Here is a 15274-nt window from a genome sequence, read left to right as displayed (position 1 = left end):
GCGTCACTCTCTCGGTTTCGAGTCAATTTTTGACCAGACACAGGCGAGCGGCATCTCTCGCCGCGCCGCGCGAATCAATAGGGACGGCCGCGAAGGAAGCCTCAACTCCGTGACGGAGCCGCACCGCAACTTACGCACCACCAACTCCGGGAGGAGGAGGGAGAGGAAGCAGGAGAGAAGCTCGTGGAGTGTTTAGGGGTTTTTTTGAAGAGTTACCAAAAAAGAGAAAGAAACAACAGAACCCTTGCGTTCGAGCGCGGGGAACCCTCCGTTCGCAAGTCACGGACACGGCGAGGCGAGCAGCGTCTCGCTGTGCGCGGCAGTGCGAGTGAATGGATCAGGACTACAAAGGCGCAGAGACCCCTGGTGAGAAGGTAGGGCTGCTGCAGGATCCCGCGCGACCTCCCATGGGGATGGTCTTCCACGGGAACCTGAGCTTCCCCGGGCCGGGCTCCATGCAGCCGATCTTCGGCGCGCGCTCCTATCCGCTCCACGCCGACCAAGTGTCGATGCCGACTACGCCATCGGCCCTCGACCGCGACTCCCCAACGCTCGACCCCCTGCGCTACATTCCACAATCGCTGAGCGGCCACGGGGGGTCCGAGCAGCAGGCCTCTCTGCCGGTCTCCCTGCCGACCTCGGTGCCGGCGCTGATGGCGGGCAGGCACCAGCAGCACCTGCACAACCCGCACCACCACCATCATCCCCACGCCGTCGGCACCGCGCCCTCGGCCTATCAGTACCAGCGCTCGCCCGCCGAGTGCCAGGTCACCCCGTCGCCGCTCTACCCGACGTGGGCGCAGATGGACTACCAGAGGGCCGCCGTGCTCGGCGGCCCGGCAGACGGTGGCTTCTCCGACCAGAGGATGGGCCCCTATGGCCACCACCACCACCATCACGCGGCGCCCTACTACAGTCCGCCCTACAGCAGCGGAGCGCTCAACCACGGTCTCGCCAACATGTCCTCGGCCCTCGGTGAGTGGCCAAGCACCCGGACGTGCGTTCACAACAGAAATAATTTGCGTCACGTATGCAGCCTTTGTCAAGAGGGTCCTGCTGCTGCATCGCGGCTTTATACATTTTATAAAAAAAAAATGCTGTTTATTATTACAAGTGGGGAGCGAAACGGAGCAGACGGAGAAAACCCCACGCCTTGCGCGAGGTAGCGAAAACACTATGTCCCCGTAAAGATAGAAACCGATGGCGATTAGTCCACTTGCTGTACCGCCTTCTGTTGGCGAGTCCAGGGGCACGGCACCTCCTGGACGCCCTCGGGTATCAGGAAGGGAGTTTCACAGCAACATGTGTGTGTGCGGCGACCCAACAACACTCGCTGCTGCCTTCACGGTGCTGAGGATTGATCACAGGGCCAGCCACGTGCAGAACTAAACACACCACTGCCCGGCTAAGCATTGGCTGCAGCAGCTGGCAATTACCGGGTGCGTTGGCTTGCGACTGTGTGAGACAGCGCCTTGGAGCCAGCGATTGGTGGATCACGGAGACATTCGTGAATCTCCCAACGGCCTAACGAGATGGCAGTGACAGCGGTGGCGTTGTCTTCTCGTTTTGGTGGTTTAGTTTTTTTTCGGGAACTCCGGTGTCCAACCCACAGCAAGTAGCACGCTCAGTGATCTAATTGGCCACGTAGAGCTGTGTAGCTTAGTGGGCCTTGCCTGATACAATGAAGCAAAACATATTTGATATTATTTAATATATTGAAGCGTCTTGATACAGGGGGGTGTATATTAACCCTGTGTAAATATTTTTTCGCCCTCTCTTGATTTGAATAAAAAATAAAACCAATAATAAGTGAATGCTTCTACGCGGCAAAGGCGAGCAACTACGTTGTTGTGAAAGCTTATCGCTATGGCTGCCATGAACACAACTGCAATGTGCCGTTTTGTCATTTAAACATGCTTCGGCAAATTTGTCGTCATCTCATTCAAAACGGATAATTCTGTAGACGCGAAGTTACATCTATATCTTTTTTATTTTAGGAGTACATAAACAAATCTACGCGTCCGTCAACAGCACTGTGACCGTAATAGGAAAACACAACTATGTAAGAGAGCGACGTTTCAGAGAATAGGTCTCCTTTGACAGCAAGTAAAATTAAAAGAGGGCCATTGCTCGAATCGTCAGCGGTTGTCATTTTTGTCTTTCCTTTTACGGCCACACAGTGTTACTGACGAATGATGGACCGTGCTTTGCGTGGATTGGGGAAAGGCGGAGATTTGTAAATGTAATTTATTGAAACTAAATTAATGCTTATTTGACCAGGTAAGGCCCACTGAGCTATATAGCTTGTTTTCAGAAGCGACCTGGCTACCACAGATGATAGCTCAACCAAGTGGCTCATCATCGTGTGAACATTCAAAGCAGCCAAATACTCTAAACGCGTGATGTCGATTCTGAATTGCGGAGGGAAAACCCGGAGGAGTTGGAGAAACATCCACGCGACCACGGGGAGAGCAATGTAGCAATCTTTCAGAAGCAACCTGGCAATCACAAATGATAGCTCAACCAAGTGGCTTATCATCACGTGGAAATGTAGAGCAGCAGCCAAATGCTTTCAACGCGTGTTTCTAAATGCGGAGCAACAATTGTGAGGACCCGGAGACAAATACACGGGTTTCGGGATCGAACCCACGCCCTCCTGTATACCCGGCGAGGTAGTTAACATCTCGCCAATGTGGCGGCTCTTATATAATATTATTATTGTTGTTATTCTATTGTGTGTGTGCGTGTACCACTGACAACGCAGCAGCAACAACAGCAGCATCACCGAATCATCCGTTCTGAATAAGGACCGTTGTCCGAAACGTTGGTCGAGGCATACTCTTTAAAGATGTTTACTTCTGTTATTCGACAGTGTTCGTGCCAATTGCGGCTACTTTATTATGACGTGTACCAACAAACGTCACTAACGAAACGAGGTCAAATGTATTTATAAAAGCCGGGATTCATATTTAAACCATGAACAAAGAATACATTAGTACTCATCATAAGCCTTATATATAGGCCTATATCCTGTGCACGTAGGTCGATCTCACGTGCAGTAGTATTTGGAATATCAACTGAACAATGTCTCAATGTAAATGCTGGACGGGTTTTTAAGAGTGCACACCAATTATACAGTTGTAAGATATTCAACACGTCTGAACATTAGTTACGGAGAGCTCTAACGAGGTCAGTCCATCACTATTGCAGCTCATCCTCGTATATACATATATACAACTAATTACAGGTTAAAACTTATATTTTAACTAAGCGCTGCAAGTGAGCGGAAACGTCGAGATTATATTTCCCTCTCAACACCAGATAAAAAAAGACTATTTGTTTTGCCTTAACTTGTTGATCTATTGTCTAAGTGCACTGAAGCAGCGACTTTTTTTAGAGATATAAGGCACTATTGTGCCGCTGTTTACCCCGAGTAACTTTGCAGAGAGTCTCAGGCGGGCCGGGCACAATGATGTCCCTTAACTCTCCGTGCCATCTGCGACGATGCGAGTCACGAACGTGATCCGCAATGGAGCGGCCGCGTCTCACAACGCGACGGCATTGGCGCAGCCGTCTGTTGCTCACGCACATTGAAGATGTCATTTCGACCGTCCAGATAAAAAACACAAGAAAAACAAACGTATTATTTGGGTCTTTCGGTAAAGTCACGTAGATAGGTTCAAAGAAAATAATAAAAAAACTACAAGTAGTTTTTATATTTACGCGAGCTAACCCAAAACTACGAGTAGTTTTTTGTTATTTTATTTGAACCTATCTACGTAATTTTACCGAAAGACCCAAAGAATATGAATTCCTGCAGTCACGAAAACTTAACTCAAGATTTCAAAATAAACGTGTTATGGTTTTGGGCTGGACACTTCGCTGTAGGTCAGGGATCGTGGAAGGTGGTCAGGACCGAACGATGGAGCCCCCAGGCAAAGGACACGAGACTATTTAAAACTATTAAACTATATTCATAGTAAAATGTGTTTTGGGTTAGATCGCGTAAATATAAACGTGTCGTTAAACCCGCCACCACCCGACACAGCCAATCAGTAATGTTTGTCACTTAAAAAACCGTGACAATTATCTTCTTGGTTCTTTCGGTAAAGTCACGTAGAAGGGAAGTAATACAATAATAAAAATAAAACATAATAACCAAGAAGATGAATCCCTGCAGTCACGAAAGCTTTAAATCGAGACCGTGCCAATTAGTTACTACTTCAGCACACCGGCTGTACGTTGGAGAGTAAATCCACGACATTTACAAATCGAGTACGACGTTACGCTGGTGACTACAACCATCTTCATCACGCGAATTGTGCCGCAATTCTAATTGTGCCGGAGAATATAAGTTTAAATGTTACCACCAGGTAAAGCCGACTGAGCTATATAGCCCCGTTTTTCAGAAGTGATCCTCCTACAAATGATAGCTGAGCGAAGTGGCGTATCACGTGGCAATGTAAAGTATCTAAATACTCTGAACGCGTGATGTTGATTCTAAATGTGGAGAGAGGAACCCCAGAGCACCCGGAGAAAAATCCACGCGATCACGGGGAGAGAGACAGACATCAAACCTCCAAATATGCAGCTGGCGTCACATGGTCGGGATCGAACCCACGACCTCCTTGCATATCATGCGCGGTAGTTAACATTTCGCCACCACGGCGCCCAATGCATGAGAACAAAGCCACCGGGGAGATGGAGCGATGAAATCCGATTGCAGGTGCTCGTAGGTGGATTTGTTTACCATCGCAAACGCTTTGTGAGAGATGGCGACGGCTTTGGAGGGGGCGGGTGGGGGGGGGGGCTTCATCAAGCAGTGGATTGATCATTGTAGATGATGATGATAATGATGATGACGACGAACTATCAGAGCCGTCCCCTAGGGTTACGGCGAATCGGGGCGATTGCCCCGGACCCCGTGCTTTGGGGGGGGGGGGGGGGGGGGGGGGGCGGCCCACCCAGTGTCAGATGCAATACTTCCGATTAAGTTTGAAGGCGTTGGTGGGGGGGGGGGTGCGAGCCCTGCGCCCCCTACTCTGCTTACTGTTTACTAAATTGGCTTTCGATGACCCCCTCCCCGCTTCTTACAAAACACCGAAGGAACCTGTTGCTGGTTGTTGCCGTACCTCGGTGATAATTGACGGAGAGATGGAAAGCCCCTCCAATTCGACGGTGGCGTCGGCAGCTGTAGTCTTACAGCGTGTTCACACAATTCTTACTTTGTCATCAGACGCGCGCTCTGCGTAATAGCGCACCTCCGACTGGCACGGTTGGCTACGTACGGTGCGAAAGAAGTTAAAACATGCATACATACTATGCTCTGCCTCCCTAAATACTATCATGATCAAGTGTTTGATTTAAAGATGCATTCCATGAGTAGGTTATGCAACCACACAAGTTCAGTAAGAGCATTTTTACATTTGCATCCTCTCTGGCCATTTCTCAATTTACCTGCTATGAATAAGGGTAATTGTCCGAAACTTTGTGCATGATGTACTTTCCCTTTTTTGAGGCCAATGTGTTAATGACGAATGTGCCGAGTTTTTGTTGTTGTCTAATATTGTGCTTATACACCAAAGCCAACGCAGCAGCAACATTATCATCAAATAATTTGTTTAATAAATACAGCAGTTTTGTGTTCGACTTGAAACAAAACCAATGTACATAAACCAATTTTTTATTATTACTCCGAAGATATTTATTACAATTATATTTACCCAATAAATGTTTCAGAGACCCGTATTATCCCGAAGAGTCGCTTCTCCCATTCACAATAACACTCTGGGCGTTACCCTGGCAGTCTGCAACTGGGCATGGCAGGGTGATGAGCTCTAATTAATACTAATACCCTCTTGGCTCTCTAACTATTTGGTCATGGCTCGCTGATGAGCTCTAATGATGGCAGAACGTATCAGTGTGTTCCATTCTGCCCAATACATGTCATTATATTGACCAATGAGTAACCTTCTTGATACATGCATTTATAATTTATTTGTTGATTATTATCATTTTTGCTGATATAGCATTGCCATTAAGACTCGGACACACCTATTCAGATTACTAGAGGTTGGTATATCTTTAAAATCGATTCTGCAGCTATAGACACCTACCCGCATTGACCATCGTGGTGAAGGATGGTCAAACAACACCCATAACCAATACGGGATGGGGAGGCCTTCATCCAGCAGTGGATTAACAAAGCTATTATTCTTATTATAAACAATATTATTACGTTTAGACGCATGTCTGAAGGTGCAAATAACGTAAAATCGACGAGCAACTAACAGCACTATTGATGACAAAGCAGACAAACGAAAGAAAAAACAAATATATATTTGTTGGTAGCCGAGCGAGATCTTAGGAACCTTGGACAAAATAGAGAAAGGAGCCTATAATTTGGGGTGATTGTATTTTTACATCGCCTATAATTTGCGTCGTAAATATAATTTACAACACTTGCTGCCTATGTTTGATTTTTTTGTTACAATCGAATGAACGTGCGCGCGTATCGCAGCGGAATTGCACACGGGGCGCACACGACGAACCGTGCGTACCCTGTGGGAGGGGAGTTCCACAGTCACGGGAATTCCCGGGAGCGATGGAGCGACGTCGCTCCATCGCTCCAATTTGGTGCGTTGCGCGAAGCACGCAAACCCTCTCTGCTCCGTGAGAAACATTTACACGGCGTGACAACTAAAGCCACGATTATAATGATGATGATGATGTGTGCGTGTTATTCGCCTGTTACAATAACATCCACAAAGGGGACGCCGCGCAAGAAAAGGACGAAGATTCTAGACAGATTTGAGGCTTTCGTGACTGCGGGAATCCATATTCTTTGGTTCTTTCAGTAAAGTCACGTAATTAGAAAAAATAAATAAATAAAAATATATCACGACGTTTCGATCGCAACACAAGCGGTCATCCTCAGGCGGAATAAAACACAATAATGATTATTATCATAATAATTATTATTATTATGATTATTTTGTTTCTTCTGCCTGAGGACGACCGCTTGTGTTGCGATCGAAACGTCGTGATATTTTTATTTATTTTAGTTTCTTTTTCTGCCGACGTGACTTTACCGAAAGAACCAAAGAGTACACTCTGCAGAATCAGAATCTTTATTAGACTGGAGGAAATCAGATGAGCTGTGAAGCGCTTCTTTTTGTTCACAGATGGTCCAATATGGAGTCACATACCTGGGGGAGGTGCAGCAGTAGAGTCACACACCTGCAGGTGCAGCAGTAGAGAGTCACACACCTGCAGGTGCAGCAGTAGAGAGTCACACACCTGCAGGTTGTGCAGCAGTAGAGAGCCACACACCTGCAGGAGGTGCAGCAGTAGAGAGTCACACACCTGCAGGAGGTGCAGCAGTAGAGAGTCACACACCTGCAGGAGGTGCAGCAGTAGAGAGTCACACACCTGCAGGTGGTGCAGCAGTAGAGAGTCACACACCTGCAGGTGCAGCAGTAGAGAGTCACACACCTGCAGGAGGTGCAGCAGTAGAGAGTCACACACCTGCAGGTGCAGCAGTAGAGATTCACACACCTGCATGTGCAGCAGTAGAGAGTCACACACCTGCAGGTGGTGCAGCAGTAGAGAGTCACCCACCTGCAGGAGGTGCAGCAGTAGAGAGTCACACACCTCCAGGAGGTGCAGCAGTAGAGAGTCACACACCTGCATGAGGTGCAGCAGTAGAGAGTCACACACCTGCAGGTGCAGCAGTAGAGTCACACACCTGCAGGTGCAGCAGTAGAGAGTCACACACCTGCATGTGCAGCAGTAGAGATTCACACACCTGCAGGTGCAGCAGTAGAGAGTCACACACCTGCAGGTGGTGCAGCAGTAGAGAGTCACACACCTGCAGGTGGTGCAGCAGTAGAGAGTCACACACCTGCAGGTGCAGCAGTAGAGAATCACACACCTGCAGGTGCAGCAGTAGAGAGTCACACACCTGGAGGTGGTGCAGCAGTAGAGAGTCACACACCTGGAGGTGCAGCAGTAGGGGGCCACACACCTGGGGGGCCACCACAGTAAACGCGCGATCACCCCAAGTATAATGACGCTCGTGCTAATTAATTTCAGAATCAGTTTCTGATTTTCAAAGGTGTCAACTCCGTCACAGTGGTGCTGAGTGTAAATAAATTTTTGCGTCGGCAGCTGTGCATATATAGCAATGTGTATATATGTAACAGCGACATGTTATTACGTGAGCTATGAAGAAGGGCCGTTTACCGAAACGTCGCCTATTCTATTGAAGGCAGTGCTATATTTGACGAATGTGTTGAGTTGAGTGTAGTTGTCCGTTTATACGCACCACTGCCAACGTAACAGCAAGAGAATAATTCATCGTCGCACCAGGCTGAGAGCACGGAACGCATGGACAGCAACCACTCGTTGGAGAAGTAGTTAACATTGCACGAGAGTGGCTGACGTTTCGGGCAACTGCCCTTTGTAAATGCTGCCATCGGCTGAAACGTAATACGAAATTAATATATGGCCATTTTAAATATGAGAAGGTGGCGAAATTTCTCAACTGGCGTGTACATAGATTCATAATAATAAAAAAAGAACAACTTAAATGTATACGTACAGGATGACGGCACTTAAAGACGAGACGCAACCAGCCAATGTTGCTTATAGAAGCGAGCGCGTTTCATCCGTGCGTGCATTGCCTGCCACGGCTCATCGAGACGTGGTTCACTGGTGGAACAAGATACACGTGCATTCGAGAACACACGCAGGCGCAATGCATCGCTTGGCAATAATAGTTTGTAAAGTGGTGCATTTCGTCCATAGATCCCAATGCGCCCTGTGTATGGAATGCCAGGAAATAAAGAGAACCTGCAGGGCATATGGCAGGGGATGAAGGCCAATTTACCCACTCACTCACCAACTCCCCTACTCACTTACTCACCAACTCTCTCACCCACCCATCAACTCCTTACTCACCTACTCATCCACTCACCCACTCATTCACCCACCCACCATCTCCCTTACTCACTTAATAATCCACTCACTCACTCACCCACCCACCAACTCCCCTACTCATCCACTCACCCACTCACTCACCAACTCCCCTACTCACTTACTCACCAACTCTCTCACCCACCCATCAACTCCTTACTCACCTACTCATCCACTCACTCACTCACCCACCCACCAACTCCCCTACTCATCCACTCATCCACTCACCCACTCACTCACCCACCTACCCACCAACTCCACGACTCATCTACTCAGGCACTCAACAACTCACTCGATCACCCACCCACCAACTCCCCTACTCACCTACTCATTAACACACACCAACCACATACCCACCCACCAACTCCCATACTCACCTACTCATCCACTCAAAGACAAATATCCCCCGTAAAGCCTTCACAGACTGTTGGGGCAAGTGCTGTTAGCGAGTACCTATGAAGGCTGGAACGGCACCGTAGGGGTGGGTGGTCAGCACCACGCCCGGCCACCTTTGTCTCCCCAGTGGCGATGTTTACACATCGCACCAGGACCTCGAGGAGGCCCCAGAACCGGTTCAGATAATCGTCACCGTTGTTGGTCATGAGTGGGAATCGAACTCGGGTACCTGGTAGCGCATCGTAGCACTAACCGCTACACTACCGCTCCCCGTCTCATCCACTCACCCAATCACGAACTCACCCACTCAGCTACGCGCGCACCCACCCACTCACCGACTCACGCACTCACCCACTCACCCACTCATGCACTCGCCCACTCGCTCAGACCCTGCAGGGTCAACGGACATAACTAGATGGGGAGTATTGACCAATTTAAAGAGGGTAGTTTTCAACACAGACGTAACGATATCTAACGACTCTGATTGCCCTCATTAGCAAACGTGAAACGTCGTCCCAACGCAAGGGAGCTGCACACAGTGGCACAAAGTCCGCACACCGCACGGGCAGAGCCCTTGGCCTCGGAGTCCTTAGAAGAAGGCGATCGGAAGATCTCAGGGACCCCGCTTGGGGTGCAAATGGATCCCTTCCTGTGAATGTCGCGGGCTGCTAACCCATTGAGTGCCCTGGAGATCAGCAGCAGCAGCAGGCTGATCGCATAACCTGGGAAGGACTCATCATCGCCAGATGAGGGGGGGGGCGGTGGAGATCAACTCGTGTATAGATGCTGCTGCTCCATCCTTACTTCGCATGACCCGAGAGAGGAGAGAGAGATTGTGACGGCTTTGCGATGCCTTCATCGAGCAGTGGGTTGATCATGCCTGCCGCTGCTGCAGCAGCTGCAGATGATGATAATGATGATGTATGTTGAGTTTCTTTCGCACCGCACGTAGCCAACCATCCGCGCAAATCGAAGTTCGTCGTAATACGCATCAAATCTTCGCCGCTCAATACAATCTCCGCGTCTGTTCGTATTTTCTCTGTCTCTCTCTCCCTTTCACTCTTTCACGCGGGCGCGCGAAGTTTTCATCACGTCTCGCGGTTCTAATCACGGGTGGTCGAAGCAAACGCTTGCGCGTAACATTCGCGCGGCGAGCAATCTGCTGGGATTGTGCCAGTGGTGCGAATTTCTCCTCTCCGCTCCAACAACAACAACAACCACAACAATCCCGTGTCCGAGACTACGCGCGCACCACAGCGGCGCACGCTGAACTGGTAAACTAATTGGCACGTGTTTTGTTTACGTGACAAACCTTGCTAATTCGGCTGTGCCGGGTGGTGGCGGGTTTAACGACACATTTATATTTACGCGATGTAACCCCCGTCCACCGCCAACCGCAACCAAACAACGTCTTTATTATGGATGTAAAATAAATATAATGATAATCACATTAATCAGAATCAGGAGTGTTTCGAGCAGTGGTTCTGAACATTTCCTGCAGCCTGCAACTCCTTCGGTTCTCAGAAAGGGCATCTCGCCTGCACCCCAGCTGAAGAGCCGCTGGTTTAGATTACTTGGCTACGGCTGTCAATGTCCACGTGATAAGGCAACTTCGTAGAGCTCTCATTTGTCATAGCCAGGTCGCTTCTGAAAAAGAGCTGCGTAGCTCAGTGGGCATTACCTGGTAAAATAAAAAAAAGTTATAGTTTTAAAATGTTTTTCCCGAGTAAAGGCCGTTAATCAGCTGAGAAGCTCTTTTCCAAAGGGACGACTTGCCCGGCAGACAACTTAGCAATGATCTGACGTCGCTGAGGACACGTCTGGTGAGCGTGCCACGCGGCTGAGATGTGAAATCAAAACAAGATTGTGACCTTGGCTGTTGTTGTTTGGGTGATACTGCGATGGTAGGTGATGCACCGGGCAGAAATAACTCTCTCTCTCACACACACAATCATTTCACACATGAGTCATTTAACAACAATAGCGTGGTCTTGCAATAAAAAAAACCCTAGAATTTATTTGAAGAATAAAACAATGGGGAAGAGGTGGGGGCAATATTTCGGGCAATGGCCTGTTTTCGTAGCGCATGCAAAGACCAGTAAGATGATCTGACATACGTGGGTGTGATCTCGCTTTTACCACTGAACTCTGAGAGAGGATCATCGTCCGAAACGTTAGGTTTGGTATATACTGCATAGCGTATATTGTTTTGTAATAAGGCAGCGTTAATGATGAACGAGTTTGGATTTGTTGTTGTTGTTACATTGCACTCAATGCTTCATTGGCGTAGGCGACGTTAAAACAAAACAACGTTTAAGCCTCGGGACCGGTTATTTCTGAGCTGATGAAGATACATTCGCCAAATAGCATTGGCAGTGGCCATTATCAGACGCGTTCCGTTAATTTATAGCCACGAGTATGCATGCAGTTTGTGCGTATCCGCGCGAACATATATAGCTACTGGATGTGCACGTATGTATTAAACTTGCCCCCGACAGGCTGTTAAAGGTTACACGGGCGATCTTCGTCTTTGTATTATTATTTGCGTATGTACGCTTGTACCATGCAGGCCTTATATTGCATTACTGAATATTACGCGGGGGGTTATTGGTAGAACATTCGTATAGTCAATGTCATATTTGTAGTGGGCCAGTGAGAAAATGTGTGTACGCTTCGCCATGTACATGTGCGTGTGCATGTTTAAGTGCGGTGGTGTAGCGGTTAGCGCCACGCTGCGCTACGAACCCGGTCACCCGAGTTCGATTCCCGCTCACGGCCAGCACCGGTGACGATTGCCTGAACCGGTCCTAGGCCTCCCCTAGGTAGACTCGGCCTCAAATGAGTACCTGGCGCGGTGTGTAAACATCGTCACTGGGGAGACAAAGGCGGCCGGGCCTGGTGTTGGGTTACCTGTTCCCTCTTGTGCCGTGCCAGCAGCTTTCATCATAGGTGCTGCTCGCTAGGAGGACTTGCCCCAACAGTCTCTTCAGGATGTACGGAGTATCTTTAACTTGTTTTACCTATGTGCGTATGTACTACGTACAGCGCGTGCATTATGGAGCGTTGTGTGTATATGCATCCGTGCGTGGATTGTGTACAGTTTGTGTACACTGTGAATACAATGTTGAGATGTCGCGACAGTCAACGAAAAGTTTTCCCCAACTATTTTTAATTTTCACTGTCGTGTATTCCTTTCTCGGCTGCCCGATGTTTGTTTCTGTGTTGCCGTACGAGAGTCGCCCTCTCTCGAAGCGCCTTTTGGCGTGTGCCATTGAACGCGCGCCGTGGATCCGGCGAGTCTCGATCTACCCCGTGACTCGCTCGACCTTCGGCGGCGGCGACTGCGTGAATTCACTCGGCGCGCGGCCACGCGGTCGGACGTGTGGCATCGTTGTGCTGTTTGTGTGCTGTGTGTGTGCTGTGTGTGTGTGTACTGTGTGTGTGTACTGTGTGTGTGTGTACTGTGTGTGTGCTGTGTGTGTGCCGTGTGCTGTGTGTGTGTACTGTGTGTGTGCCGTGTGCTGTGTGTGTACTGTGTGTGTGCTTTGTGTGTACTATGTGTGTACTGTGTATGAGCTCTGTGTGCACTGTGTGTGTGTACTGTGTGTGTGCTGTGTGTGTACTGTGTGTGTGCCGTATGCTGTGTGTACTGTGTGTGTACTGTGTGTGTGTACTGTGTGTGTGTACTGTGTGTGTGCTACGTGTGTACTGTGTGTGTGCTTTGTGTGTACTATTTGTGTACTGTGTATGTGATGTGTGTGCACTGTGTGTGTGTACTGTGTTTGTGATGTGTGTGTACTGTGTGTGTGTACTGTGTGTGTGATGTGTGTGTGTGTACTGTGTGTGTACTGTGTGTGTGTACTGTGTGTGTACTGTGTGTGTGTGTACTGTATGTGTACTGCGTGTGTACTGTGTGTGTGCCGTGTGCTATGTGTGTACTGTGTGTGTACTGTTTGTGGATTGTGTGCGTGTGCTGTGTGTGCACTGTGTGTACTGTGTGTGTTTACTGTGTGTGTACTGTGTGTGTGCACTGTGTGTGTGCACTGTGTGTGTGCCGTGTGCTGTGTGTGTACTGTGTGTGTGTACTGTGTGTGTACTGTGTGTACTGTTTGTGGATTGTGTGCGTGTGCTGTGTGTGCACTGTGTGTACTGTGTGTGTTTACTGTGTGTGCACTGTGTGTGTGCACTGTGTGTGTGTTCTGTGCGTGCCGTGTGCTGTGTGTGTACTGTGTGTGTACTGTGTGTGTGTACTGTGTGTGTACTGTGTGTGTGTACTGTGTGTGTGTGCTGCGTGTGTACCGTGTGTGGGCTTTGTGTGTACTATTTGTGTACTGTGTATGTGCTGTGTGTGCTATAAACAATAAAAACATAATTGCGATGCTATGTAAATAAAAAAGATCAATTTGCTAAACCTTGGCCATAATATCTGGACTTGTCTTCATCTAACAATGCATAGATTTCTGTTCATATGATTGTGGTTATGGTTGGACTTTATTAATCCCTAATCTCTGCCATTATATACAATGAAACAAGAAAAGGTAAAAAAGAAAAAACAGAGCAATATAATAAAATACACTATTAGACATTATTGTAAAAAAGAGTCCATCCCATGTGTTAATGATTTTTTTTATTTTAGGCAGGAAACTTGTTTTTTAATTTCGATTTTTTTCTGGGGGGGGGGGCAGACCCCCTGGAAGATTTGGTCCCCCCCAATGTTGACGCCATGGCTACGGCCTTGGTGTGTACTGTGTGTACTGTGCGTGTTTACTGTGTGTATACTGTGTGTACTGCGTGTGCACTGTGCATGCACTCTGTGCGTATTGCGTGTGTGTACTGCGTGTGCACTGTGTGCACTGTGTATTGCGTATGCACTATGTGCGTACTGTGTGTGCACTGTGTGTACTGTGTGCACTGTGTGTATTGTGTTTGCACTGTGTACTGTGTGTGTACTGTGTGCACTGTGTGTGTACTGTGTGTATCGTGTGTGCACTGTGTGTGTGTACTGTGTGTGTGCTGTGTGTGTGCCGTGTGTGTACTGTGTGTGTGCTGTGTGTGTGCTGCGTGTGTACTGTGTGTATACTGTGTGTGTGCTGTGTGTGCTGTGTGTGTACTGTGTGTGTGCTGTGTGTGTGCTGCGTGTGCACTGTGTGTATACTGTGTGTGTACTGTGTGTGTGTGTTGTGTGTGTGCTGCGTGTGCACTGTGTGTATACTGTGTGTATACTGTGTGTGTACTGACAGGTAGTTGTCTCCTCGTGCGGTTTCGCTTTTTGTGCGCCTTACATCACTGCAGCACTTACATCGCTGCAGCGCTTACAGTACGTGCGGGGTTCACAAGTTTCTCTCTCCATAGTTCCCGCTGCCAGGGCCGGCTTGAAGTCACGTGGGGTTACGGCGTACAAATTGCCACCACACGAGTACGAAGATGCGCCTTCCCAGAATAATCCCGCATCGCTCCATCTCCCTTTCACTCTCCGCGTGCTCCAATTATTTTCTCAAAGACTTGGGCGACCGCGGCCTTCCTTCTGCCAGTGAGCTCCCTCCGTGACGTTTACTCCAGAACTTCGCATCGGATACGGCTCCTGCAAGTTGCCTCCGATCCTTCAAATTACTTCTGTAACTTGATTCGCTCTCTTCCCCGTCTTCTCGTCGTACCTATTGTGTTCCCCAGTAGTCAAAACAACATTCATGTTCAGTCTCCTGTTTTATCATTACATGTCTAAGAAATCTAACCATGCCTTGCTATAATCATTCTGATTCTCTGGGTGTGTGTGTCCGCTGCTGCTATCCACGGTATATTCATGCCACCACTCATCTTGTGGCTGTCCGTGAAATGTTTAACATCCTCATTCTAAAAAAAATACATTTCTGTTGCTGCTCGTTCGCTCTGTATGATCTTTGTG

At 48.4% G+C, this 15274-nt stretch overlaps 1 protein-coding gene across 1 annotated transcript in view; it reads left to right on the top strand.

The window, feature by feature from the left end:
- The first annotated feature begins 205 nt into the window (after positions 1-205).
- The window catches only part of LOC144720836 (uncharacterized), a 56693-nt gene continuing 41624 nt past the window's right edge, over positions 206-15274 (top strand). The window contains exon 1 of the mRNA XM_078597923.1: positions 206-975. Coding sequence (XP_078454049.1) covers positions 333-975 — 643 coding nt within the window. The 5' untranslated portion in view covers positions 206-332. The remainder of the gene's footprint in view (positions 976-15274) is intronic.

Source organism: Lampetra planeri, chromosome 1 (genome assembly GCF_965212315.1).
Source record: "Lampetra planeri chromosome 1, kcLamPlan1.2.h2, whole genome shotgun sequence".
Classification (NCBI taxonomy): Eukaryota; Metazoa; Chordata; class Hyperoartia; order Petromyzontiformes; family Petromyzontidae; genus Lampetra; species Lampetra planeri.
Note: the sequence above shows the minus strand (reverse complement) of the source record. Positions and strands in the feature narration are given on the sequence as shown.